This window comes from Arvicola amphibius, chromosome 2 (genome assembly GCF_903992535.2).
Source record: "Arvicola amphibius chromosome 2, mArvAmp1.2, whole genome shotgun sequence".
NCBI classification, from domain to species: Eukaryota; Metazoa; Chordata; class Mammalia; order Rodentia; family Cricetidae; genus Arvicola; species Arvicola amphibius.
In genome coordinates this window covers 156,719,912-156,747,598 of record NC_052048.2, presented here as the reverse complement: position 1 = coordinate 156,747,598, position 27,687 = coordinate 156,719,912, and the positions used below count along the sequence as shown (strand labels likewise).

General features: G+C 43.1%; 1 protein-coding gene across 1 annotated transcript in view; it reads left to right on the top strand.

Moving 5' to 3' along the window:
• The window catches only part of Col28a1 (collagen type XXVIII alpha 1 chain), a 169,614-nt gene that overhangs the window by 121,004 nt on the left and 20,923 nt on the right, over positions 1–27,687 (top strand). The window contains 3 exon segments of the mRNA XM_042054567.1: positions 24,682–24,750; positions 25,205–25,285; positions 25,380–25,415. Of these exon segments, the coding sequence (XP_041910501.1) occupies positions 24,682–24,750; positions 25,205–25,285; positions 25,380–25,415 (186 nt within the window).

The window sequence follows — 27,687 nt, the reverse complement described above, 5'->3', positions numbered from 1 at the left end:
AGGGAGAGGACAGGGTGGGGTAGGGCAGGAGATACAGCTTATATCTCATAACAGATGGCATTTAAATTCTTGAACTTGATGAGAAAGCAAGTGTTGACAGAGCACAGCACCCTAAGCATTTGGAGGATGACGGCAGCAGGAGGAAGATCCAGAAAAGGCGGACAGTTGAGACAAAGTAGCTGTGTGGTGGAAAGAAACCAAGTGTCACCCAGAAGTCAGTGAAGATGAGTTTGAGGATAATGGTGTCAGTGCTGCTGTTTAGATCATGAGAACTGAAAATATGGAGGTCGGCGGTGACCCTGACAAGAGCTGTTCACATACTCATGAGGAAGGGGGCACTAATTGATGAATCAGGATCCAGGGAATGTGGGGAATATTTGTATTACCCTTATTTTTTTCTGTGAGTTTGAAATTATTTTAAAAATGTTTAAAACTGGGAGTGATAAGAAAGAAAGTAAAGACAGATTATATAGACAACATTTAAGAACTAGGACGTGGAGCTGGAGCAATGGGAAACTCTGTATGATTAAGGAAGGTGTTTCTTTTAAAGGGGAGAGATATCACAGTGTGTTGTATTGTGATGGAAATAGTCCTGAAACCAAGTTTGTGATGCCAAAGAGAAAGGAGTCACTCCTGTATTGCGGCGAGCGAGCCCCGACCAGCGGGGAAAGATCACCACCGACACAGGATTCTTCTCTGATCACACTTTATTGAAGCGCTGCTTGGTTGAGGGAGAGCTGGAAGCAGGGGGCCCCCCCGAGCCGGGCTGGGTGGTGGCTTATATACAGGAGGACGGGGCGTGTCTACTGATTAGGTGACGTGGCAGAAAAGGATTGGTGGAAACCTGTTGCTAGGCAGATGTGGCGCGAAAAGTTCGCGCCACATACTTGTTTACTTTAGCCCTCGGCGCCATCTTGTAATGGCGAAATGTAAGTGCGGCCGCCACAGTTCCCCCCTTTTAATTTTATGACATTTAAAAGACAGTCAAGGCTGAGGTCAGAGGACCTTACCCTGAAAATGTAGACATGTCCCGTTTTTCTCAGGGATGGGAAAAATAAGCGGGACTACCCATACGCATAAGGTCATGATCTCCTGAGTGGATCTACTCAGTGCACTCTTAGGTGCAAAACCTCCTGTCCAGGACAACACATCCCCAGATTCAGGGGAACCTCATCAATCCCTCTTTCCGAGTGCAATGGCTCAATGGCCTTCGGGTGCAAAAGCAGGGATTAGGGTCAGGAGTCCTGTAAGATGCTGATCCAAGCTTGGGGGGAGTTACCGGCCTCCAAGGCTGCGAGGGCACGTGCAATGGCCACCTTTTCCCGTTTCCTTACCCGAATCAGCCTTAGAATCAGAAACAACGCCAATATCACTTCCGAAGTTAATATTAATCCTAGCACGCCAACCCCTGCCCATTCCTTAATATATGAAAAGGTATCTACCAGCCAATCTGTAAATTCCCCCAGCGAAACCATAGTCGCCTGGGTTTGATTCAAAGCCAAAATCTTCAAACTAAAATTGGCTTGCAATTGTTCCAATTCCCTTGTCCAATTGCCATTTAGATATTGAGAAATCGCTCAGGATTCATTAAGGGTAGCAGTATAGGGGGTAACACACAAGTGCTTAGTACGATCCACACAACCAAAGGTAACTATATCAAACATTTCTAACATATTTCTTTCCACCAAATCAACTCTCTTATTTAACAATAAAATACCTGACATTAATTGATGGTTAATCTTTTCTTGTATATACATAGCGTCCGAGGTTTTTTGTACCACGGAATTGATAATAGTAACTGTCTGAACTTGATTGGCCATAGCTACTCCTGCAGTAACAGCCGCAGCAGCAGACACTGCAATAGCCGTCACAATAGTTGCTGTAATGCCAAAATCCCTTTTCCGGCGAACCAGGGTGGCTAATGGGAAGTTCTTAGGATTGGCTTTTACAGGCAAAAACACAAAGGTAGGGATGCGCATAACAATCGCACCTGAATGGTAGAAATTCCAACATTGTGACAGAGAGCAATTATCCTTCTTGCAATCAACTGCAGTATTATTTGAACTCCCTGTAGTATTAAACAAAAGCCAGACAAAGGGAGGATCCAGGCAAACTCTGGTTTGCCATAGAGTAGTATTATGTTTTTTCTCTACACTAGTTATATTAATTTCTTTAGAAGTGTGATTCATAATCCCTGTATAATTATTTAACATAATTATTCCAGAGCGAACAAATGTAGCAAATGGAGACAACTCAGTTATAGCTCCTCTGGAATTCATAAGTATCCACGGAGTAAAGGGTGATCCAACCTTTATCATAAGTTTTCTTTTAACCTTAAAATGGTTAAGATTCCTAAGAACCCATCCAGAATTATTGTAAAACTTATCATATCGTCCTCTGCAATCCACAAATTCAGGGGGATAGCTCAAATCATTACCAGAGCATCTAGGGACAGACCAAGAAAAAATATTATTACTAGTATGATTACTATTGCCAACCTGTGAATCACTATTATTAACCTTGCTAACCTGTACCCAATTGGGCGTTGTAAGGTTGCAACTGATCCCATAAGTGGTAACATTAACAGTATCATTGGAACCGGAATAGGAGCCAGATCCAGATTTAGCTCCAGATCTAACCTGAGGCAGGGCTACGCTAATGGCCTTTCTCAAAAAATTGGGGGTATCTTCTAAAAATGGATCTCTAGCTACAGTAAGATTCATGGCATCTAGCAAGATGCAGTCTGAGATAGAAGTGCTCTGATTTGTGGTAAAACATAAAGTTCCTGCTAGGGGCACTACAGTTTGATTAAATTTTTGTTCCTGTGCATCCACCTTTTTGCAAACTAAGTTCAATTGGCAACTATCAACAAAAAATTGTGGCAATATTGTGGACTCATTGTGAACAGGAATTGGAATGGGCCATGTACGGGCCACAGCCCAGAAATAAGATTCTTCAGATTCAACTGGAACCGGCAGGTTCACCAACAGGATCAGGAGCAGCAACATCTCCTTGCTCTTCGTCAGGCTGTTCCAGTGTTGTCACGATTCTTGTCAGTCTGGTAGGGATCCACACCGGGTCTGGCCGATTCTGAGGAAAGACACAAACAGCTCCCCTGGACCTCTGTATCACAGGGTCCGGTCCATACCATTTGTTATCAATTACATCCTTCCATTTTACTAATTCTGTATTTCTGTGTCTGTGGTCCATATGTCTTTCCGCGGCTGAACGGCCATTGGAATCCAAGGTCAGAAAATTAAATGTAAAGAGAGCGAGAGATATTCTATCTCGCGGGGATGCGCCCTCGGCTATTCCCCCTTTTTGTTTTTGAAGCAATTCCTTAATGGTGCGGTTAGCCCTTTCCACGATGCCTTGTCCTTGTGGATTATAGGGCAAACCAGTAATATGATTAATTTCAAAAATAGAGCAGAACTGTTGAAAACTTTTAGAGGCATATGCCGGGCCATTATCAGTTTTTAAAGAATAAGGCTTGCCCCAAGCAGCCCAGGCTTCTAGGCAATGGGTCTTTACGTTAAGGACCTTTTCACCACATAACGGGGTGGCATGTATAACACCTGAACAAGTGTCCACAGAAACATGCAAATATTTTTGTTTGCCAAATTCTGAAACATGAGTAACATCCATCTGCCAAAGGGTAAGTGGCTTTAACCCACGTGGATTAACCCTAATATGAGGCAGATGATGAAAAATCACACAGGAGGAACATTGTTTAACTATCTCACGCGCTTGGTCGCGAGTAATATTAAACTTAAGGCGAAGGGTATTTGCAGGCACATGAAACTTTTTATGAAATTGTTCAGCCGATTGCATAGGATCCAGGGCAACTAAAGCCATTTCCCTGGTAGCCCTATCAACCATATCATTAGCTTCAGTCATAGGTCCAGGAAGACCGGAATGAGCTCTAATATGACCGATAAAAAATGGTTTAGCACGTTGAACTATACAACTCTGAATTTGTAATAACAAAGATGCAACCATGCTACTAGGTTTAACATATGCAGCCACTTCCAGATGTTTTACAGCATTAACTACATAGCATGAATCAGAATACAAATTAAAAGGCTGATGGGGAAAGGCCTTAAAGACCTCCAACACTACTTGACACTCCACGACTTGGGGTGCTCCAGAGCGAAATTTCAGAGTAACAGGCGGGGAGCCATATACCATATAGGCTCCAATTCCAGTTTTGGACCCATCAGTAAAAATAGTCAAGCCATTATTCAAAGGAGAAGCACTGGTAATCTTTGGAAAATATACAACATTCTGTGCCATAAAGGACAGCAATTTATCAGACGGATAATGATTATCAATAACGCCTGAATATGAGGAAATCAATACGACCCAATCATCAGTAGTCCCTGTCAAAACCTCAATTTGATCTTTGGTATAGGGCAATATTAGCTTCTCTGGCATTTTTCCAAAGGAGGTCAAGCTGAACCTCACTCCCAATAATGCCTGTTGTGCCACTAAATCAGGATAATAGCTTAACGTGCGTGAACCAAGTGTATGACCATGTATCCACCAAATCGGGCCTGTCTGCCACAATACTCCAGTAGGATGACCAACAGTGCGCAGAATGCAAAGCAATAATGGTTGTTCTGGATCAAACCGAAGAACCTGCGCTTGTTCTATGGCCTTTTCCACTATCTTTAATGCTTCTTTTCCTTTGGGTGTAAGCTCTCTAGGTGACGTTACATCAGGATTTCCTTCTAATATTGAGAACAACGGCTGCAAAGCTTCACGGGTAATGGGGAGATATCCTCTCAGCCAATTTATATCTCCGAGCAACTTTTGAAAATCATTTAAAGTGCGTAAATGTGATGTACGAATGCAAATTTTCTGTGGAAAAATCTGTTTTGGGGTAACACGGGCTCCTAAAAACTCTATAATACTTGTCTTTTGAATCTTATCGGCGGCAATAATCAGCCCCTTTTGTTTTAAGGATGCCTCCAGGGCAACTAATGCCTGTTCTAGCATATGCTCTTGTTTTGCTGCCAATAGGATATCATCCATGTAATGGATCAGCCTAACTTTGGGAAAACTACGTCTCACTGGTTGTAACGCCTGATCCACGTATAGCTGGCACATGGTGGGACTGTTGGCCATACCCTGTGGTAAGACCTTCCATTGATAGCGTTCATCAGGCTGTTCATGATTTATAGAGGGAACAGTAAATGCAAAACGATGTTTATCTAAAACATGCAAGGGTATAGAAAAGAAGCAATCCTTAACATCTATGGCAAAAACAGGCCAATCTCTTGGTAAAGCACTTAAAAGAGGCAACCCTCTTTGGACAGATCCCATGAGTTGCATCTGTGCATTAACTGCTCTAAGGTCATGCAGCAGCCTCCATTTTCCTGACTTCTTTTTTATGATGAAAATAGGGGAATTCCAAGGAGACACAGAAGGTTCAATATGACCAAGCTGAAGTTGTTCTTTAACTAATATGTGTGCGTCCTGGAGCTTTTCCATAGACAGGGGCCACTGAGGCACCCAAACGGGTGTATCTGTGCCCCAGGGGATGCGTAACGCATCATCAGTGGCCCCTAGGAAAAACCCAAGCCCTTCCGATCAGATTTGGGAGTGGGCAACACGGGGTCACTTCGTCCTTGAAGGCGAGCCCCCAGCCCTTTTCCTGGTACAAAGCCTTGTGCCTTCATGACATCTTTACTCACTTGAGAATAATCATTGGTAATTATCAATTTTAATTGTTGTTGTACATCCCTTCCCCATAAATTTAAAGGGAGGTCTATGACAAAAGGCTGAAAAGTGCCTTGACTGTGTTCCATCCTCCAATGCAATTGCTTAGCACTCATATCTGGAGTATTTTGATATCCTAGACCCTGTAAGGTTTGTGCAGCCGTCTGTAACGGCCACCTCTTCGGCCAATCCTGTTTACGCATCACACTTCTATCCGCTCCGGTATCCAACAGGCCCGTAAAGAGCTTTCCTTCTACTTCTAGGGTACATATGGGGCGATCATCAAGTCCTATAGACAAGCATGCTAGCTCAACCCCAGAGGAGCCGAACCCTCGCTTGCCCCTCTCTTTCTCATAAGCGGGAAATTTTTCATGGTCTGATCGAAGAATTAACAATTGTGCGATACGATCTCCGGGTGCAATCGAAATGATGCCAAACGGAAAATGACACATTACCTTAATAATGCCTTTGTAGTCAGGGTCGATCACTCCAGGTAGCACTAATAACCCTCTAAGAGTACCGGAGGATCTTCCTAAGATTAGTCCCACTGTTCCTTCCTCCAGAGGTCCTGACATATCTGTGTCTATAGCTTGAACACCCATACTCTGAGTCAGTACCAATCCGGTGGTGGCACGGAGGTCCAACCCTGCGGAGCCTGTGGTGGCCCTTCTGATGACTGGGGTGGTCTCATGTTTGGCTCCTGAATTGCCCCATAAATTCTCGGGCCCTGGGGTAGTGGGCCCTTCTGCCCGTTTTTTGACATGGCTGATGTGGCATTGGGTATGGGCTGTCCATTGATATCCTTTACGGATCGACACTCATTCGCCCAGTGTTTTCCCTTTTTGCACCGCGGACATGTGCCAGGCTGTCTTTGGCTTTGGCTCTTTTGCTGTGTGCCTTGGGGGCAGTTTTTTCGTACATGCCCCGGCTTCCCGCAATTAAAGCAGGTACCTAATCTTCCCTGCCCCCTGGAGACTGCTAGCATAGCAGCCGCTAGACCAGCATTAGTTAGAGGGCCGCCTATCTCTCGGCAGGCTTTAAGCCAAGCATCCAGTCCTTTATTTTTCCACGGCATGATGGCTCTCTTACATTCTTTAGTAGCCTGTTCAAACACTAACTGCTGAACCAAAGGCATGGCTTCTTCAGCTTCACCAAACACCTTCCCTGCGGCTTCCATCATGCGAGCCACAAACTCCGAAAAAGGTTCAGTAGGGCCTTGAATAATTTTAGTAAGTTTGCCCGTCACTTCACCTCTTTTTGGTATCATTTTCCATGCTCTTGTATAAATTTCATTAATTTGTTGATAAACCTCCACTGGATAGGCTGTTTGATTAGCCGTCCATTGCCCTTGCCCTAATAACATGTCTGCATTCCAGGGAGCTCGATTTGGCGTTTGCGCATTTACTCGAGCCTGAGTGTGAGCAGCTTCTACCACTATAGATCTATAATCTAGATATTGACCTGTAGAAAGGCATGCTCTAGCAATTTCCCACCAATCTGTTGGTGTCATAGCTCTGGTGGTCAACCGAGTCAGTAATGTGCGGGTATACTGCGCATTAGCTCCATAAGTCTTTGCCGCTTCCACTAAATCTTTTAACTCTTTATAAGGGACTGGCTCATGATATCTTTGTTGATTTTGATCCTCAAAAACAGGAAATACCACCACTGAAGGTGGATAATGCACAGCTAACTGCGCAAGAGTGCCCCTGTCGATGAAATGGCAGCTACTCCTGGGCTGCACGTAAGGAGGGGGAAACTCTCTAGTAGGCACTTTTAGAGCTGGCCCATATCTCTCCTCCTCATAACGTGCATCTTCCTCCTCTAAGCTCTCCTCCTCTGCCTCTACCAGCTCCTCTTCGGCCAGCCGCAAGGCTGCGAATTCATCCAGCACCGGATACAGGGGAGGTGCTGAAGGTTTATTTATCTTAGGATCCTCTTTTTCTTTTATATCTTTCTTTTCCCCTTTTTTGTTCCTTATTACCGTGCACTTTTCTTCAGTATCCTCCTCTGTCTTTGAACCTGCTTCTGAAAGGCTGTCCTGGTGTCTTGCCAGCATTTTCCTTCCTTCTCTTAACTCCTCTACATTTTTTCCATCTTTCAAGCAGGAGTGTACTAATCTCCAAAAAGGATAAGTTCCCTTCTTTAATTGCCCCTGTTCCTTTGCTGCCTCCAAATCTTTGCCTAGCTTTCTCCAGCAATGCAGATTTAGATCCCCAGACACCGCAAACCACGGCGCCGAGCGATCAATATCCCCGACAATCACCTTTATAGTGGATTTTGAGATTTTCAATCCTCTCTCCTGTAGTAACCGCTGTATAGGATCTACAAAATCGCATGCACCGGAGACAGACTGATCGTTGCCCATCTTTGCTTACTTTTCTACAAGAGGCTTACAAAAGGGCAGAAAAATCGCCTTATCTGCCACGGACTTACTTTCGCTTTAGATGTTGCAGCAGCGACACTCCTCTCCTGGTCTATGACAACGGATAAAAATGCAAAAGGCATAAACCACTACAGCAAAAACAACCACTGCTAATGCAAACCACAAAGGACTAATTCCTCCAAGAAGCATACCTGAGGATACTTACCGGCGCCAACCGCTTCGTGTGTAGAGTTCTGAATCCTCTTCAGCCCCCCCCCCCCGTGTGTGTCCGCCGAAGTTCCCGGGTTTCGGCACCAGCTGCGGCGAGTGAGCCCCGACCAGCGGGGAAAGATCACCACCGACACAGGATTCTTCTCTGATCACACTTTATTGAAGCGCTGCTTGGTTGAGGGAGAGCTGGAAGCAGGGGGCCCCCGAGCCGGGCTGGGTGGCGGCTTATATACAGGAGGACGGGGCGTGTCTACTGATTAGGTGACGTGGCAGAAAAGGATTGGTGGAAACCTGTTGCTAGGCAGATGTGGCGCGAAAAGTTCGCGCCACATACTTGTTTACTTTAGCCCTCAGCGCCATCTTGTAATGGCGAAATGTAAGTGCGGCCGCCACACTGTATCTTAACCTTTCAGATCAGAAATGATTTCTTTTACTCCCCCCCCCCATTCTGCCACCACCCAACGTGAGAAACAATTCTATAACATTTTTCAGGGCATCACTATCTGTTTGAGCATTCCTGGAAATGGAAGCTTTCTTCTTTGGTTGTATGTTTTCCAATGACTTTATTACAGGTTCAAGAATCTTTCTTACTTTAAATATTCTTTATATCCCTTTTTGCCTCATACCATTCAACAGTTTAAACTCCCCTTCCCTGCGTTAGTCCTGCCCCATGGACATTATCATTGCCCATAGTGTGGTGCACAGCCTTCTTTCCTTTCTTTCAGTTAGATGTCATATTCCCATGAAGGTAGGTGGGCTTGTCTAAAATCATTCTGTCCTGGGCTTCCAGCTTGATTTGCTTCTCTCACTTAATGTAACATGGACACTCTCCAAATCAATATATGCTTTATTGTCTGTAAGATGCATCTAACAATTTTATATACCCTGCCTGCTTTAATAGTATTAGAGAGAATGTCTCGTGTTTTCTTGTTCTTATGTGAAGGTCTCTATTCTATCCTGTTTTGTAAGGCATATTCTCAGAGGGGGCACTATCCTCACCTGGGATGGCCCTCTGCCTGCCATGGATTTTTTTCCGTTGCTGTTAATTCTTTGAGGTGTTTTCTTACTTCACTTTGTTCATTGATGTAGGCTTTTAAAAATTTGGGGGAATACAAGTTCATCATCCATTTATTTGTTGCTTTTACTATTAAGCTCATGATTCCCCCCTCCTTTTTTAGAGACAGGGTTTCACTGTTTAGCTCTGACTGTCCTGGAACTCACTTTGTAGAGCAGGCTGGCCTCGAACTCACAGAGATCTGCCTGCCTCTGCCTCCTGAGTACTGGGATTAAAGGTGTGCACCACCACCACCCAGCCATGATTTACCCTTGAAGCAAGTACAAAGCAAAGTTAACAAATGAATTTTATTTTATTTAAGGATTTGTTTTAATAAGAGACTCTGACTTCATGGCTCTTTTTACAGTTTTATTGTTTTGCTTGGCCTCAGATGCTGCCCATACATCTAAGCTTCCGGGTTAACAAGTCGATTGTCACTGTGTAGTTAATGGAGAAAATCTAGGAGAGTTTTGCTAAGAAATCAAGAGAGAAGCTTTCTCTTCTTGACTGTTGAGATGAAATGAGAGAGAAAACTGCATATAGATGAACGAGCTGGAGGATTGCCTAAAGGAAGTGTTTGTAATAAAGATCTTTTCATACTTTATTTAAAGAATACATAGGGCTTTAATCCCCAGAACATATAAAAAATGAATGCTGTAAGACATTTTCTGAGATGAAACTCAGGAGGTGGAGTCCAGTAATTCCTTTTGTCACAAAGATGGACAGATATCTCTTATGTGACCAAAGTACGGGAATCACTGATATTAGTGTGTTTCTACTTTTGGTTTTTATATATAATACTCCTATGGACACAAATATGTTAATTTTGTATGCATATACATGCATTTTGTTTTTGTTGCTTATTCAGTGTTTTGAGACTGGATCACTTTATGTAACTCTGGCTGGCTTCCCGGGTGCTGGGATTAAAGGCATGTACCATCATGTCCAGCTATACATATATATTTCATTTGGATATTTTCTCTGGAAGTATTTTAAAGACAGAGTGACTCGGTCAGCGAGTATTTGAGTATATTACAGTTTGCAGGATAGGCTTTCTTCTTGTTTTTGGCTTCCCTACCATTCTTGTCCTTGCAGGCTGCCCCTCGCAGCCACTCTCCGTGGTGGCTTGTCTTGTTGCCCGGACACAAGTCCTGTTAGCCGGACACAAGTCAGAGTCTTCCAAGAGGAGGATAGCTCAACTGGGGAAACGCCTCCATAGGATTGGCTTTGTGGGCGAGTCTGTGTGGCATCTTTCATGATTGATGCTTATGTGGGAGGACCCAACTAACCATGGGCAGTGCCACCCCCGAGCTGGTCATCCTAGGTGCTGGAAGAAAGCAGACTGAGCAAGTCAGTAAACAGCACTCCTCTATGGCCTCTGCACCAGCTCCTGCTCCAAGCCCCTGTTTTGAGTTCCTGCCCTGACTTCCCTGGATGATTAACTACATGCTGTAGGATAAAATAAACCATGGTGTAATCTACATTAGGATTCATTTCAGACTTAAGGGATCCAGAATGTTAAAGACTAACTGAGTCACATTCAGCTGGTGAGTTTGTGGCAATTTGTTACACCAACCACAGAAAACCTTTTGCTCATAGTGTTTTATCACAGCAGCAGCAACCTAAGACACTCCTGTTTCTTGGTAGTGTGTGGGTATCCTCAGATTACATAGTGGGGATATCTCACTGCCTCAGACTGTGATAATCCTTTGAAGAATGCAGCAAAGGTAGAAGGAAGCTTCTACTACACCTGAGAGGGACTCTGGAAATGGAACTGAGCTCCATCTTTAAATATAAAATTAAGAAACAATTCTAACAATATAGACTATAGGTGGTGTCAGAAACAAAGCAAGTTGAAGGGATACATATGCTAAGCGAACTATCACTCATACTGAAACATGGCTTTCCAACAGTTTCCAGCCCTACTGCGAAGGCTAACACACAGAATGCTCATCCCTTTTCCCTGGAGTGAGAGGCTCGTTCCCAACATTCCTTTGCCTCCTGAAGACTGAAATGCCATAGATGAGCAGTGTTCTCCAAAGAACTGTCCTTGCTTGGAGTGCTGGCCTGCAGAATGCAAACTGCCCCCTGTCTCACCCCCCCACCTCACCCCGCCCAGATCTGTTCCCGACTTGCTCTTCTTAGCTCCATGACACTTGGAGTAATACTCCTGAGGCAACTTACTTTTGATGTTATAACACACAATGCTCTTGTTACGGTCTGCTTTGCCAGAAGCAAGAGGAATGGCCTTAGTCTCTGTGTTGCTTTCCTGTGGTTGCTGCAACAGACTGCCTCAAATTCAGCTTGAATACATCACACCTCCAGTCTCTTAGAGTTCTGGAAGCCCTTGAATATGAACTGAATCTTAGTGTGGATAACACTGAGTAAGTTTTGAAGAGTGCATTTTCTAGTCTTTTCTAAATGGCAGATCCACACTCCCACTGTACCTGACGCAGCATCTTTCTCCATCTGGAAAACCAATGGGTTTTACTTTCTCGTTGGCTTTGTTTCTGCTCTTCCAGCTTACCTTCTTCTGATTCCTTCCCAGGAGGACTCACGATTACACTTAGAACCCATCCAAAGAATAAAAATAATCTCCTTGTGTGAAGAACCTTAGCCTAGTTGCAGCTGGGAAGATCCCTTTCCATGTAAAAGAACATTCACTTGGTCCATGTGTTGGGTATGAAATGGACCTGAAAGACTCATGTGTTGAAGGTGTGATGGTATTGAGAGATGGCTGCATCACCATGGTGCTAACCACCTCAGGGGTTAAATTCCCTGATGAGTTCCCAGATGAACGCTCCTAATTGGAGAAAGTGGGCCATGGGTGTGTGTGCCTTTGTGGGGGGGTATCTTATTTTTGACTCTTTCTTTTCTGCTACCTATCTGCCACAAGGTGAGATGTTTGTTCCACCACTTGCTCTCCATCAAACGTTCAGTGTTGCCTTAGGCACCCAAAGATGCTGCTAAGCAAATCACATTCTGCAACCCTGGCAACCGTGAGCCAAAATAAGTCTGCCTCCTGTACATTTGTATCTCAGGCATTCTGTCCCGGCAAGAGAACACTTTACTAACCCAGGACTCGCATGTCTTTCTAGGTCAGGACTCAGCCTACTCCAAGATTACATCATTAAGAGGAGGCTTTGCCCTTTCCAGGGCTTCTGTGTCCACTCATGTCTGTAAATGAACAGATCCTTGGGTGAAAAGAGTATTTTGCAAAACACACAACATATAGAATCTGTTCAGCAAGCTTATGCAGAGGGATTGAGTATTGTGCTTAGAGGCCTCACTTTCTGCTGCTCAGGTAGTGACTGTGGCTGTCCAAGTCAACACTTCCTGCTGTCCCCACTCTTCTGCTGAAGTGACCTATGCAGTCAGCAGAATTCATCTCATGTGAGCCGCACTGTGGGTTTTCCAGTATGTGAGCCCCTCTTTACCAGTGCTATTCAGCTGTCCCAGAAGCCAATGCTATAGGAGCAATTCACAAATTGATCCTAGACCCACATTCCTAGTTTCACATTCCTAGCCCGGAGAACCTAGTTATAAATATCTTCTTCAGTTGATTCATCAATAAATATCTGCTGAACTCTTCTATAATCTCTGTTTTATTATGTTTCTATATTGAACTTCCAATGCTTAAAATTAAAGTATAATTGCATCATTTTCCTTCATTCCCCTTCCTCCCTCCCTCTCTTCCTCTCCACCCATGTTCACCTCACTTACTTTCAAATTACTGGTCTCCTCTGCTTTAATGGTTGTTACATAGATGTGTGCTTAAAGACATAAATACAACCTGTCAAGTCCGTTCAGCATAGCTTGCATATTCACAACTTCAGGGCTGACTACTTGGTTTGGGGTAAGCAATTAGGGAGCTCCTCCCTGGGAGAAGACTTAGTTCAGCATTCTAGACTTATCATTTTTCTTCTAGGGGTGGAGTCACATGACAGTTCCCCTTCCACATTAGCATGTCGGTTGGCGTTGTCCTTGTTTAGGTCTGGTTGAGGAGTTATATTGTTGAGGCATCTTGGGTGAAGTCTCCATCATTTCTAGGAATCACAGCAGAGGTTTCAGTCCTACTTACTCGATGCTCCTTGAGCACGGGGTTTCAACAGTTGTGTTGTAGATAGATCCACTGTGGCTGGATACTCTTTGACCAGTTTGAGTGCCGAAATTTCATCAAGAAATTTTCCTTAATTAACCTAAGAGGCACCTAGATGCTTGTGTGATTTGTGAGGTTAAATAAGATGGAGTTTAGAGTGTATATATGGACTTATCTTTAGTCAACTTTTATCAAAAGGTGGTCAGCTACCATATCCACCCTTTATAGCTCAATATGATGTATAGGGATATAAAATATACTCCTCAGAAGGTAAAAAAAAGGTAGGGTGAATAGTTTCTACTTTGGAAATTTATGGTAATTATGATAGTTAAGATATGAGCATCTAAAGTTGTTATGACATATGTGGTATGAGAAAGGTTAATATAAAGGGCGCTAGTTATGACTGGCATGAGGGCAGATGGGTAAGGATGACCAGGGAGAGCAGGGTCATGACCCAGAGATTCTGCAGTCCTGGGAGTCTGGAGGAGGGTTGAGGGCATGAGGGACGGGAGATTCTGTAGTCCTGGGAGTCCAAAGGAGGGGTGAGTCATGAAGGACAGAACAGAGCAGAGTAGGGTTTCTGGTTTTAGTAGATTTAGTTCTACAGTGGTTATCATATGGAAAACTCTATAAAGTAGACAGGAAGTTCAGCCAGGAGTTCAGAGATAATAATGACTATAGAAACTAGAGAATTGGAGCTTATTAACTTTATATGGTCACTACTGAATCACAGATTCAGATGAGGTTGCTCAGGATAACAATTAGAAAGGAACCCGGTATTCGTCTCTCCTGAGAGCACAAGGGACACCAAAAGAAAAGTTGGAGCCATCTAAACCAAACTGCCAAGGTTGCAGAGATAGTTCAGTGGTTCAGAGTATGCAATGTTCTTGCAGAGGACCTGAGTTTGCTTCCCAACAGCCATGCCAGCGGGTTCATAGCCACTAGTAACTCCAGCTCTAGCCCCCTTCTACCTCCATGACCACCTGCATACACATGCTTAAACATAGTTAAAATAAAATAAATCTTTCAAAGAAACCAAACAGCAAAATATGAAATCTCTGAGAGACTCATGTCAGGGAATTAGAATACTACAGATGACAAGCAAAGGGGGTGGCAGATTCCTTGTCCCTAGCATAGCCAACTGCCATTAAGACCGCTCTCTTTGTACTTATCATTGTGGTACAAGTAGATTTGAATTTTAACTAAGACATTCATAAAATTTGGCAGGTATATATATATGTGTGTGTGTGTGTGTGTGTGTGTGTGTGTGTGTGTGTGTGTAGAGAGAGGGGGGAGGGAGAGGGAGGGAGAGAGATTTAGACAGAAGAGCAAGACAAACTGATACATGCAGCCGAGACCAGCTGGCAAAACCCTTCAAAGCCATAGTATTTTTTATACTATGACCTGCCAATATATTTAGTCAGGATTTAAACCAAGGGCAGCTTTATTATTAGAAAATGAGACTAACTTCTGCCAATCAAATAGAAACTCGTGTCAGTGAGTATGGGTCCAGGAAGCAATCAGGCAGCCACGCTAAGTGGCTTGACTGACAAACGCTGGCCTGCTGCTTCCTCACCCCCTCCTCGCCTGCGAGCGGTTATACACAGACACGGCAAGTAAAGAGCCGAGCTTGAGCAAAATGGCCAGAGGAGCACAGCATCGCCAAGCTGAAAACATTTATTTATATGAACTATAAGTTATGTGATGCCAATTTACGTATTTATAGTTGCTTATTCTTCTGGTTGACTCTCAATGGTTCCTAAAGTGTAGACGTTCGTAGACATGACCTGCTTCTTTGGATAGGTCTGCTATCTCAAGGCGTCTTTTAATGAGAGCAGGTGTCAGATAGAAGCCTACTGTAAGTCTAGCCCCTTATTTAAAAGTAAGGACAAAAACACATGCTGTGAAAGACTCGCCAGAGTTCCAATATTGTGTCCTAATCACCCGACCCATGCTCCTTTGAAGTGAGAGGCAAGTCCCTTACAGTATTCTAGTCAGTACACACCTTGCCCCCTCTTAAGGGAAACTGCATTTTTGAAGTCTCTCCAGTGCAAATCCATACAGTACTAGTTGAAACATGTCTTCAAGTGTGGATTGCGGGCTATGATCTAGTCATGCTTTACCTAACAATGGGGATCTGTTCTAAGAGATGGCGAGAGGTGATCTCATCATTTTGTATGCATTATGGAGTGTCCTTACACAAATCCAGATGGTTTAGGTCCATCATTTAACATGGTCATTTGATGAAATCAAGCCATGCAGAAAACATGACATCTGTGAGTCTCCTGCCAGAACAGCATAATGTACTACTTTATAGTCATGGCTCAGTCATGTTGGAGTATACTCTAATGCAATGATTAAACATATAGGAGCATTGGTGTTTAAGAAAGCAGCATGTGTTTGTCACCAAGCATTAGGTACTGTACCTAGATGCATGTGCTATAGTTTGTGTGTGAGTATAGTGTGGTATTGTGTGCACGTGTGGTGTTGTTAATGCATGTGTGTAAGCATGAGGGCGAGGTCACATGTCTTTCTTTGGTTGCTCTATAGCTTTCTGAGATAGAAACTCACTGAACCTCAAGCTCATCCTTTTGACCAGATTGGCCACTGAGCTCCAAGTATCCACGTATCTCCAACATCTAACTCTTAGTGCTAGAGTTACACACACACACACACACACACACACACACACACACCACACACACACACACACACACACACACACACACACACTTGATTATACCTGGCTTTTAAAATGTGGGTGCTGAGAATCCAAACCCCGATCTTATGCTTGCCACAGCAGGCGTCTCACTGACTGGGCTGTCCCCTCAGACCAGAGTGTACTATATTTTAATTCTTCCAAATTTTATTTTCGAGAATTTCATGCATGCATATTATGCACTTTGGTCAAGCCAACCTCCCCCTCTCTCCCCTCTCCAACTCCTCCCACGCTCTATACTTTCAGATTACTGGCTGCATTCTGTTTGCATCACCCAGAGATGCGAGTGCTTAGGCTATGTGTAACATGTCAGCAGGAGGCAGCAAGTGAGGGACCCACAGCTGTGTATCCGTGGTTGTTTGTTGAACAAAGCAGTATTATAGAGCACATGATAAGATATTTTAAGCATTCGATATGAATTTTTACTCCATATCCTAGAGTGTAAACTGAGTTAGGCTGCACATTTGCATACTAGTGCAATTATCTAAATGGAAATATATCAAGGTTAAAACAGATAGCATGGTAACCATACCACATTGTTTTTTTAGGCATAAGAAAAAAGTCACTATGCTAGGCTGAATAATGAACCTTCCATATGTCCATGTCCTCACCTGTGGAATATGGATTTATTACTTCATGGCAGAAGGAAACTAGAAACGGACTGAGAGGAGGTGGTTTCGAGTTATCTGGGTGGACACTAAAGGCAGTCTCAAGCAGGAGGGAGGCAGAGAGAGGTAGACTGTGATAGAAGTGGTGTGTTGATAGACATAGCCTGGAGTGGAGGGGCTGGAGGAAACCCAGAGAGGACAGGACGGCACGAGAAGATGGAGGGATAAAGACAGCATATTTTGTCCCCAGAGCTTCTAGGGAAGCTGGTTCTGTCGAATCCTTGGAAACTGATTTCCGATTTCTCACTGCTACACTGTGAGATAATGGACAAGCGGAGTTTTAGTCCTCTCCATCCCTGCAGCAGCCCCAGCAAATGCACACAGCCACCAGCACTAATGTCGGCAGGCATCGTGGTCCAGCTCCTGGAAGTTTCCCGGGGGGGCTGTTCTGAAAACTCTCGCTGTCTGTGGCTGACATTTCTTGGCTCTATACCAAGACCATGAAGAATGAAAAAGTACACACAGTAAAGGTGTTGGATTGTCTTTAGGAACAGACTCAAAATCAACCATTGAATCTTTAAATGATTTCCTTGTCTCCCCAAACGCAATTGCAACCATTTGAATCACCATTTGAATGAAAATCAAATATAATGAAGCCATGTTTTTGTTCCATTCAGCCTATTGGGATTATATTTGGCCAGGTACCAGAAGCTCTGGGGCTCTGCTCCAACAAAGCTGGCTTGACAGCGTATAACTTACTCATTGATTCTCCTCCGGAGCAAATGGGCTACTTTATCAAACAAGCATTAGGCTGTCGTAGTCCCCATTAAAGAGTGTTAACATATCAAAATGGGACATTCAGTTAGAAGGATGCAGTGCCACGAGGGGAAGGGATTTTAAGGAACTGGAAGCAGTTGATTATCAGGTCAGAGAGGGAAAAATTGCCCAGGCTTCTCCCCAGTGCCAAGCTAGAACAGAGGAAAACGCAGTAGAGCCTTTATCCGGAGGGACCATCAGGCTGAATATTGGAAATAGAACTACTGTTGAAAATATTGTAATATCAGATAATCCATGGTGGCTTGAGAGAACTGTTGAAGCCTGACTTTACCTATGCATTTCTTCACAGGACTATTAAGAAATTACACTTAAACTGGATCTTTACTTATGGGGAAACAGTAAGTGGCAGTTGCTACTTACAGCAGCAGCGTGTTAAGATCAGAAGTTTCGGGAAATCAGTGCCCAAATACCAGACCAATCTGGTTGAGAAGTCCCTAGACAAGCACTCTCTATCAACATGTACAGTTTAATGTACTTCAGAGGCCAATAACAATTGAAAATGTCCTTCTCATGCGATCTAGCTGTGCCCACAAAGCAGTAGGAAGTGGATTTTGGCTTTCATGCTGGTCGTTGGTCTAATGAACTGTACCGTTCACCCACTAAGTCAACATCCAATACAATCCTGCCTTCTTTATTCCAGCAGGCAGAAGGCTTTTATTCTCCACTTTCAAAATTTACAAGCCCCCACATCCACACGTTCTTATTAGTGACAGTGTGACAGAAAGGGGAGAGGCAGCGTAGCATAGAAACAGAGGGAAGAGTGATGATTAAAAAACATCCTGAGATACTGCAGGACCACTGCAAAGGAGTGAGGTCTGGATGCTGTAGGACCACTGCAAAGGAGTGAGGTCTGGATGCTGTAGGACCACTGCAAAGGAGTGAGGTCTGGATGCTGTAGGATCACTGCAAAGAAGGGAGGTCTGAGGTCTGGATGCTGTAGGACCACTGCAAAGAAGGGAGGTCTGGATGCTGTAGGACCACTGCAAAGGAGCGAGGTCTGGACTTTTTCGTATGATTGTACAACTGCATAGAAATTTCAAAAACTTAAAAACCCAGACAACCTTAAAAAGCTCAATTGTTTCCCATCCCCAAATCCTCCCCAGCCAGTGCCCTCAGCCTAGAAAGTCCCTGCTGACTCTCAGCTGAATGCTAGCCAGAAGCTTCATTTGTTTTCACTGTGTGACCAGGTCTCTGGGGCTCTCAGACAAGGCTTACCCTCTTGTCAGAGCAGGAGTTTCTGTTTGAACTAGAATTTCTGGCTCTGGTTTGCCGTGTTGATTTGAGCCCTTTCTCTTTAGAAAGAGATAGAGAATGCCTAGGGGGAGAACAGCGCGGCAGCGAAGCTACGAGGGTGTGGAGATAAAATAAAACCAAGATGGTTCGAGTTGTCACTGAAGAGAGCCTGCATTCAGGTTGTTTTCACTCTTGCCTTTCAATCAGCCTTCAGGAAGGAAGCAGGCCTGAGCCAAAATTTCAGAGCGTCTTCATCCATTTTCCCTTTAATAACAGGATTCTTAGTTGTGTTTCTAAATATGAAACTCATATCTCTTCTTAGAAATAAAAACCTCTACTCTACAAATGGTTAACCTTGCTGTTACCCATGAATAACAGAGAAAACTTGGGTGGCACGAACTCTAACAGGAAGGAGCAGTGGTAGCCAGAGTTCCTCTGCTGAGACGTAGCCCGGTGTCCACTTTTGTGACATTTACGTTCTGCTGAGATGGAGGTGCTAACCTGGCGGTGGGTAACTCTTTGGGAGTATACACTGATCATATTTACGTGGAGGTGGTGTGAATGGTGGTCAAGCCTCCACCCTCAAGAAGCTCGTACTGCAGGCTGGGGTGGTGCTTCAGAGGACAGAGTGCTTGTCTTGTGAGCCGCGTGACCTGGCATTGATTCCCAGTGCTGAGAGGCAGGGAGAGGAGGCTCCCTGGGACTCTCTGGCCAGCTAGCCTGGCCTAACTGTTTAGCACCAGGTCAAAGAGAGACTTAAACCAAAAAAAATCATAACACACCTGAGAAAAAGCACTCTGGCTTCTACGGCCATGTGTACTCATATGCACACTTTTCTGTGTGTGTGTGTACATGCACACACGCACGTGTACACACACACACACACCACACATGAAATCCATGTTGGACTCTGGTGTTTATTTAACATGTGAGTTCTCAAACTCCAGGTAGATAAAATGCCTGTGTGCCTGACTTCTTCAATGAGGACAGATGACATCATTGTGTGTTTGTTTATTCTCTCACTCATTTGTTTTAGATATTGATCTCTAATCTTTATTTTGAAATAGCTTCACATTTAAGCAAGCTGCAAGTATAGCATAAAGAATTCTTATAGGCCCTTTATTTAGAGTTTATAAATGTTACTATCACCAAATTAAAAAAAGATCAAAGTATGTGTGCCTGTGTATACACATAATCATGTTGTTTTTATGAACATTTGATAGTATACTAGAGATATGATATTTTTACTTTTTCCTCTTAAATTTATTCCTGTATTTTTATAAGCAAGCACATTCTCTTAAGCAATAAAGCACAATTGTAAATATCAGAAAATTATCATTGATATACAGTTTAACCTATATACATAATTAGGATTTTGGCAAGTGTTCAATTCTTTTTAATTAAATATTATGTTTATGAGTGTTTTCTGCATGTATACCATGTGTGTGCCTGGTTCCTGCAGAGAAGAGGGCTATGAATCATCAGAATGGAAATTATAGGTTGTTGTGACCACCATGTAGGTGCTGGGAATGAAACCAGCATCCTTTGCAAGAGCCACAGGAGCTCTTACCCACTGCACCGGTTCTCAGGGTCCAATGCTTTCAATTTGTTAAAGGACTTTTATTCTCATTATTTAGTGGAGAATTATTTATATGCAGTAACATTCGTACCAGTTTTATGCACAGCCGGCTCCTGCTGTCCTGAGCTAAGCATGCATTCCTGGCATCAAGCAGTAGGGCAGCTTTGATGCTGGCTCTAGGATTCCTTGCTGTGGATTTTTGTCTGTTTTCCTTTCCCCAACTGCCATGAGCCATCATCTATGCGGGATAGGCAAGAATGTTGGCTGTCCTTTCCTGAGACAACCTTTTTCCCATAGGGAGGGCCATGTCTTTCCCTGGGTGCTATGATTTATACATTTCTGTCCACTCCCAATTCCTATGCTGATAGCATCATTCTAAAGGTGATGCTATTGGAAGGCACAACCTTGGGGATTAAGTAAAGAGGTCAGGGCTCTCACAAATGAACTAGTGTACTCAGAGTAGGTCCAGAGAGTGGCTTTGCACCTTCCACCATGTGAAGACACAGCAAGAAGGAAGATACCATCTGTGAACCAGAACCTAGCCCTCACCAGACAATGCCTCCTCCCCTATCTGGATCTTGGACTTCCCAGTCTCTAGAACAGTAAGAAATGGATTGCTCCATGTGTGAGCCTGCTATCCAATAGTGGTTTTTTAAAAAATATATATCATGTTGGACAGCATGAGGCAGTAAGTTTTTACTCCCAGGCCTGTACCACAGGGAGCATTCTCCAGCCTTCCACCCACCACTCCTGCCCATCCTTCCTGTTTGCATGCCTTTCTTCTGAGCTTTGGTGGATCTCAGAAGAGCAGCCTGGGGTAGGTATGATCCCCCCTTCTACCTGGAGCCCCAGAAATCCATCTTCTCACGGCAGCCACATTGGCTTTTAGGAATCGGTTCAGAATTTTATCTGAACCCTACTTGCCAGATTATACATAATGTCTGGTATTTCCATCAGAGAAGGTGTGCTAAGGTCTTTGCTCTGCTTAGGGATCCAGTGTTTCCTAAGATGGTGAGAAGAGTGGTTGTCTCACAACTAGAGGTCCAGGACAGACTATGGAAGAGTTGTGACTTCATTTATATAGAGAGTCTGGGAGCAGTTCCATGCCTTCCTAACAATTATGTAGACGAATTTTAAGATTTCTACAACAGATATTACAAAAGATGGCCCATAAAGGCTTATGACTATCTTTAGAAGTGATATAATTTCCCTACAAAGTGAAAAGCCATACTTTGGGGAAATCACTGAGAAGGCAGCTATCACGGGGATGACTGAGTGTCCAGGAGTCTACCCTGAAATGTTTCCTAATGTAAACATTTTATATATAGTTGTTTTAAGAATGACTTAGTTTTCACATTTCCATACTCTGAGTAGAAGCCAGAAGTCCATTTTATGCTTTTTTGAGTATTTATAAATTTGATTTGTTCTTCCTGTGCCAAGAAAACATTTAGAAAGGATAACAATTATTTTCTTACTTATTTAGTGATGCAAAAAAGTTAAAAGATTCACAGATTGCATAGTACTTTTGTAAATTCATTTTCTATAAAATAATTAATTATTTGAAAGCTAAATCTCTCACACTTTTAGCAGGCCATGCTTAGAATATGATGATGCATTGGGTGAGAAGTTAAGTTTGAAAGGTTTATTTACTTGTATTTTCTGATAGATCCAACCTTTCTTGCATTTTGTCTGGTCTACAGGGAACTCATTGTTTACCACTTTCCCGAGGCAGAGAAAGAAATCTGATCAGGGGACATTCGCCTCTGCTAAACTAAGCACGGGCTTTCCTAATAAAGACTTTTAGCCAGGAGATCTACTGTAAAAGTTTAAAGAAACCCTCCAGGGTTTGGAAAGAAAACTAATGGTTACAAAGGAATAAAATCTTTATGATACAGAGACCCAGCTTCCTTCCTTAATAACTGTAGATAGAATGTTTACATTAGAAAGCATTGAAGTATAGGCTGCTGGACATTAGTTTCCCTGTGATAGCTGCCTTCTCAGCAATTTCCCCTCAGAATATGGCTTTTCACTTTGTTGGGAACTTGCATCATTTCTTAAAGACAGTTATTCATAAACCTTTATGGGACATCTTTTGTAACATCTGCTGCAGAGATGTGACATATTGCCTAAGAAACTTCGCAGTGATGATTCTCCACTACATCTTAGTATCACAGTGCTGTTTACTTCTGTCCTCCTTTGGGATGGGGACAAAGCTAACCATTTGGTTCCTTAGAATGTTCTGCCATGAACCTTTTGTCTTCATTGTCTGTGACCAGGAGTCTTCTGGACCCCTCAGCACAGATCCCAATGGTCTGAAGCATCATCTCAATCCAAAGTTTCCTCATTATTGAGTATCTCATTGAATGAAGATGCTCTCATTCTAGTCCACAAAACATCAGAGGAAGCAAACTCACACTGTGACCTTTCCTGAGATCGCTTTCCTCAGACTATAAATGAAATGTGTGGATTGTTTTCTTTATAATTAAAGCAAAGGGTAGTAGAACATCAGGCAGTTGTCTCCTCGGGGTCCTTCATACCTCTCTGTGGGCTGGCAACAGGGCCATAGCAAGGCAGACCCTTCTAAACTCTAGATGAGACTGGGAACCACACCCACTGGGGCCTGTTTTCTGCTACATTCCTTCCTACATTATGACACATACGTTATTTAGCTGGTGTTGGCAGTAGTTTCTGTCCTGCCCAGACCCAGAGCCATTCAGTCCCAAAGAAACACACAGAGGTCTACATTAATTATGAACTGGTTGGCCTATTAGCTCAGGCTTCTTATAAACTCTTACATTCTACATTAGCCCACGTTAGCCAAGTGGCTTGGCACCTTTTATCAGTGAGGCATTCTCATCTTGCTTCCTCTGTATCTGGATGATGACTGAAGACTGCCTTTCCTCTTCCCATAATTCTCCTGTTCTGGTCACCCCGCCTATACTTCCTGCCTGGCTACTGGCCAATCAGCATTTTATTAAAGTAATACAACTGACAAATCTTTAAAGGGTGCAAGATCATTGTCCCACAGAAAGCTGGTACTAGTTTCTGTGCAGAATTCTGAGCCTCTCAATATTTCCAGATTTCCTAGTAAGAAAAGAGAATTGCTCTCAATTGTAAACTGGATAAACAATGTCAATAACTTCTGCTAAGTTGAAAGAGGGCAACAGCTTCTCGAAGGTGAGTCATCCTAGGTGTGTTAGTGTTTGCACCACTACACAGGCATTCCTACCTGTTGGCCTCACTGTCACAGCGTTAGGTTAGAGGATACCAAGGTGAAAAGACATCCAGGGAACAAATTCTCAAAGTTGGCCATTCTAAGCGACTTGCTTCATATCTTGAATTTAGGAGTCAAGAGTATAAGTTCTACACTTGCGATCTATTCAGGAACTCCTAGAGCTCAGTCCCACTGTGCTGTGAGAAACTGACTCGTGGCAAAGCAGACCTTTATCTCTCCTTTCACCCTTGAGTCTCTTTAAGCTAGTGTGAGGTTGGGACTAGGGTTAGACTTTTTATTGTGCCACCGACATGCTCCTGGGATTAGTTGGGTGCTTCTGAGAGAATGACGGGAGGGAAATAAGATGGCCCTGCCTGTTCAGTGTCTTTCTACTTTGCCAGAAACTGACCACCAACAGATGCAGATTTAAGCAAAGATTTAGAATAGAATTCTTAGCAACGTAGTTACTGTGACTTTGTGATTCATTAGTGATTATTTTTGTTTCATATTCTATACCATGATGTTGGTTTTGCCCTTCTATGTCTTGGGCAAAAGAGGGAATTAAGTTGTGTGGGGAAGAAGCAAAATCAAGTCCTTCCTGCTGCTATAAACAAATAAAGACGGAGCTAACAGGTTATACTCAATTATATAAACAGCTCCTTATCCTTGATTAGAGTAAAATGTTTTAATTTTTCTCCTAATTATTAATACATGCTTTTAGCATATTATAAATATAGAAAAATACAAAGATATACTGAAATATTAACTATTTGTGAACAGGTACATGTGCCCATACCTTTAGATTAGTCAAGATGGAGTTGTCTATACCACAGGAATGATAACAAATCAAGAAGCCTATCTCCCTCTATATATCTGTATCTATATTTATACTTTTATAACCTCCCTCAAAATTAGGCAATGCTATGATGTAGTACGGAAGCTGAGAGTGAGTTTCTAACACCCTAAATATTCTGAGTTATTTTGGGGAATTAGTAAGAACACCTTTTTCTTATATCTCACATAGGGGGAGCAAGGACCTCAAGGTTTTCCAGGGCCAAAGGGTACAGTGGGCCATGGCCTTCCTGGCCAGAAGGTAAGTGAATCAGAATTTTAGGGAAAGGCTTAGACACAGGTCTCACAGCTTAGTCCTGATTGTGACAGCGATCTCATGCTTCCTGCCCTTCTCAACACACTAAAAGTGTCATCTGTGATAGAATCCAAATGTTGTTGCATTTTTTTCATTCATCAGAGGCAGTCAATGAAAGAACAAATCCTTATGACACATATTTGGTAGATACAGAAGCCTCAGGACCCTGATAAATTATACAACACTTGAGTTTCTTGACGGCAATGAGTTGATCAGTTAATGATTAATGATTAATTTCTCTTAAGTGTAAATGAATTTTTTCTTTATGTGTATTTATGTCAATAAGAACTCCAAGCCTTTAAGGGGATTTTAGTTGCAACAAATAAAACTGTAGGATTTTTTTTTCTCATTTGGCTTTAATGTTCATGACTTAAGTTTGCTTTTTAACCATGTTATACAGGGAGATCATGGAGAACGGGGTGATGTGGGAAAGAAAGGCGAAAAAGGAGAAATTGGAGAACCCGGATCTCCAGGAAAGCAGGCGAGATATGTTTTTTTTCAAGCTTTACCATGGCTTTTATACTCTCAACTGGGTCTAACGTACCTGAATGTTACTTTTTCCCCCCACTAAGTAGGGTTTACAAGGACCGAAAGGAGACCTGGGACTTACGGTGAGTATCTATCTTAGAGGGTAATTGAGGGGTTTATGTTTGCAGAAGTGCTGTCTTCATGTTGTAGCCCTAGAATTATGAATGCTTTGGATGTTGGTTTGTTCTGCTTAAATAATGGTGTCTGCTGCCAGGCCAGACTTGACTTGGGTGCCAGAGGTCATTTTATCTGGATGGACCAAGAAATCACACAGGAAGCCATGCGCAGCTGTGTGTGAGCACAGAGGGACGCTCCCTTCTGGCTTCTGGAAGAAATGATAAGGTTGCTATTGTTGGCAAAGAGGGAGTGATCCGCTTAAAATAAGTCCAGAGGCCACATGAGCGTTTGTTTGATGTGGCTTTTCTCACTTCAGGGCAGGGGCTCTTTTTGCTTGAGCTAGTTCCTCAAGGAAGTGCTGTGAGGGTAGTCATCTCAAAGCCAGGGTTAGAAAAGTTAACTTTTCTACTCATTTTCTCTCACTATTAAAAACAACAACAGCAACAAGATGATTCTTTAAATTCTAATAGGCGGGAAGGTTCTAGAATTTTTATAGCAATGCAAACTCTTCCTTTCAGATTAGAAAGTACTTCATCTCCCAGGGGTTCGAAAAGGAGATCTTCCATTCTTTCTCCTTCAGTCATTGGCTGGCGATGCTGATCCCATGCACAGTGGCAGGAAAATCTGGGAGTGAAAGGAAGGGAGTCTGTCTGGTCCTGACAGCAGCTTCTTCTGTTGTCCCCTGCCACCAGTCAGATCCTTAAAGATGTCGATAGTGAGAGGAGTCGTGTGTGCAACAGTTAGGTGTTGACTGACGGTAGCAAAGACAAGATTCCATGGAAATGACGGAAGGAGCTTCCCACAGCCTGATATCTGCCTGCTCGCTCCAACATGGGGCTGGAGCAGAGCTGATTTCCTTATTTCCTTATCCATGTCACCAACATTCCTGGGGTATGAACTGTGGTCAGACTTACGGAAATGCACTATGAAAATAGGAGATTGTGGAAAATGAGAGACCTCGATTATGTCTCCGAATGTGGGAGAAAGAGACAAAAGTTCATCTACCATGTGCTGAATATTTTGCTAAAAGAAGATTAAGTGGAGTGTGGTAGTCCAGAGAAGATAAAATGATATGTGGAAATAGTCAGGGCAAGAGAGACTATCTCTTGGACAAAGGGTGTTTCTATTGTTATTGTTATTGTTTTGTTTTGTTGTAAATTTACTCAACCTTAGCAGCTTCATACAGTCCTACATGGCTACAGCGATTTCCAGCCCTTTGCTCTCTTTAACCCCTCCTTCCTCAGCTGATCCCTCTTTCCTAAGAAGTTCCCCCTCAAACTTTTGTGCTGTGTGTGTGTATGTGTGTGTGAAAGCCTGTGTGCATGTGTGTGTGTAACTGAATTTAATTAGGCATGTTTACATGGGCATGTACGGGAGGTTATTTACTGAGCATGGACTGCATTTCAGATATTGCTAATGAAAGTAACCCCTTCAACTACTATTTTTTGCTACTTTTCTCCTGCTATGTAGCCCGAGCCTTGAGTGAAGTGATGTAAATGTCCCATGCAGGCCTGAGCGCCCCATTATTTCCTATTGTTAGTGTTTCAATCAGTCATGGCCTCTGTATTAATCACAATGTTTTTTTTTTAAAGACTCAGTTCCTCCAGCACCCCGCTTTCAGTGTTAGTATTTCCCAGTGAACTCAGGCTTCAGTTTCCTGTCTTCAGATTCAACAGAGAAGGTTAGCTGTTATAGGCATGTGGGCATATAGTTTTAAAGGCCAATTGAATACCATAATAAAATCACCAGGTAAATGAAAATACCTGCTTTTGCTACGCGTATAGAGAAAAGTCTTTATATTGTGGTAGCTGCACTGGCTTCTAAAAAGACAACGAGATGGCCCGAGAGGTGGCTCAGTGGATAACGAGGTTTGTTCCCATACAGTGTACGCCTGATAACCTAAGTCTGATTTGTGCAACCCACATGGACACTGTAGCAGGTGCATTTAGTAACTCTCCCTACACACTGTCTCCTGTCTCTCTGTCCCTACCTCTCTTTTTCATACACACACAAACAAAAGAGCAGTAATGATAATAAATAAATTTAGAAAAATATAAAGGCTGAATGAGCATCCTTGCTTTGGGCAAAATGACTTGTGGTCCCTATTTAAGAAGTCACATATACCCCAGTATTTTCTGAGTCTGCCAACAGTTTGGACCACTCCTTGGAGCATCAGAGCTTACGTGCTCCAACTATCTGACCATCTTCAGGTGATGACCCAGAGATGCCACCAAACTC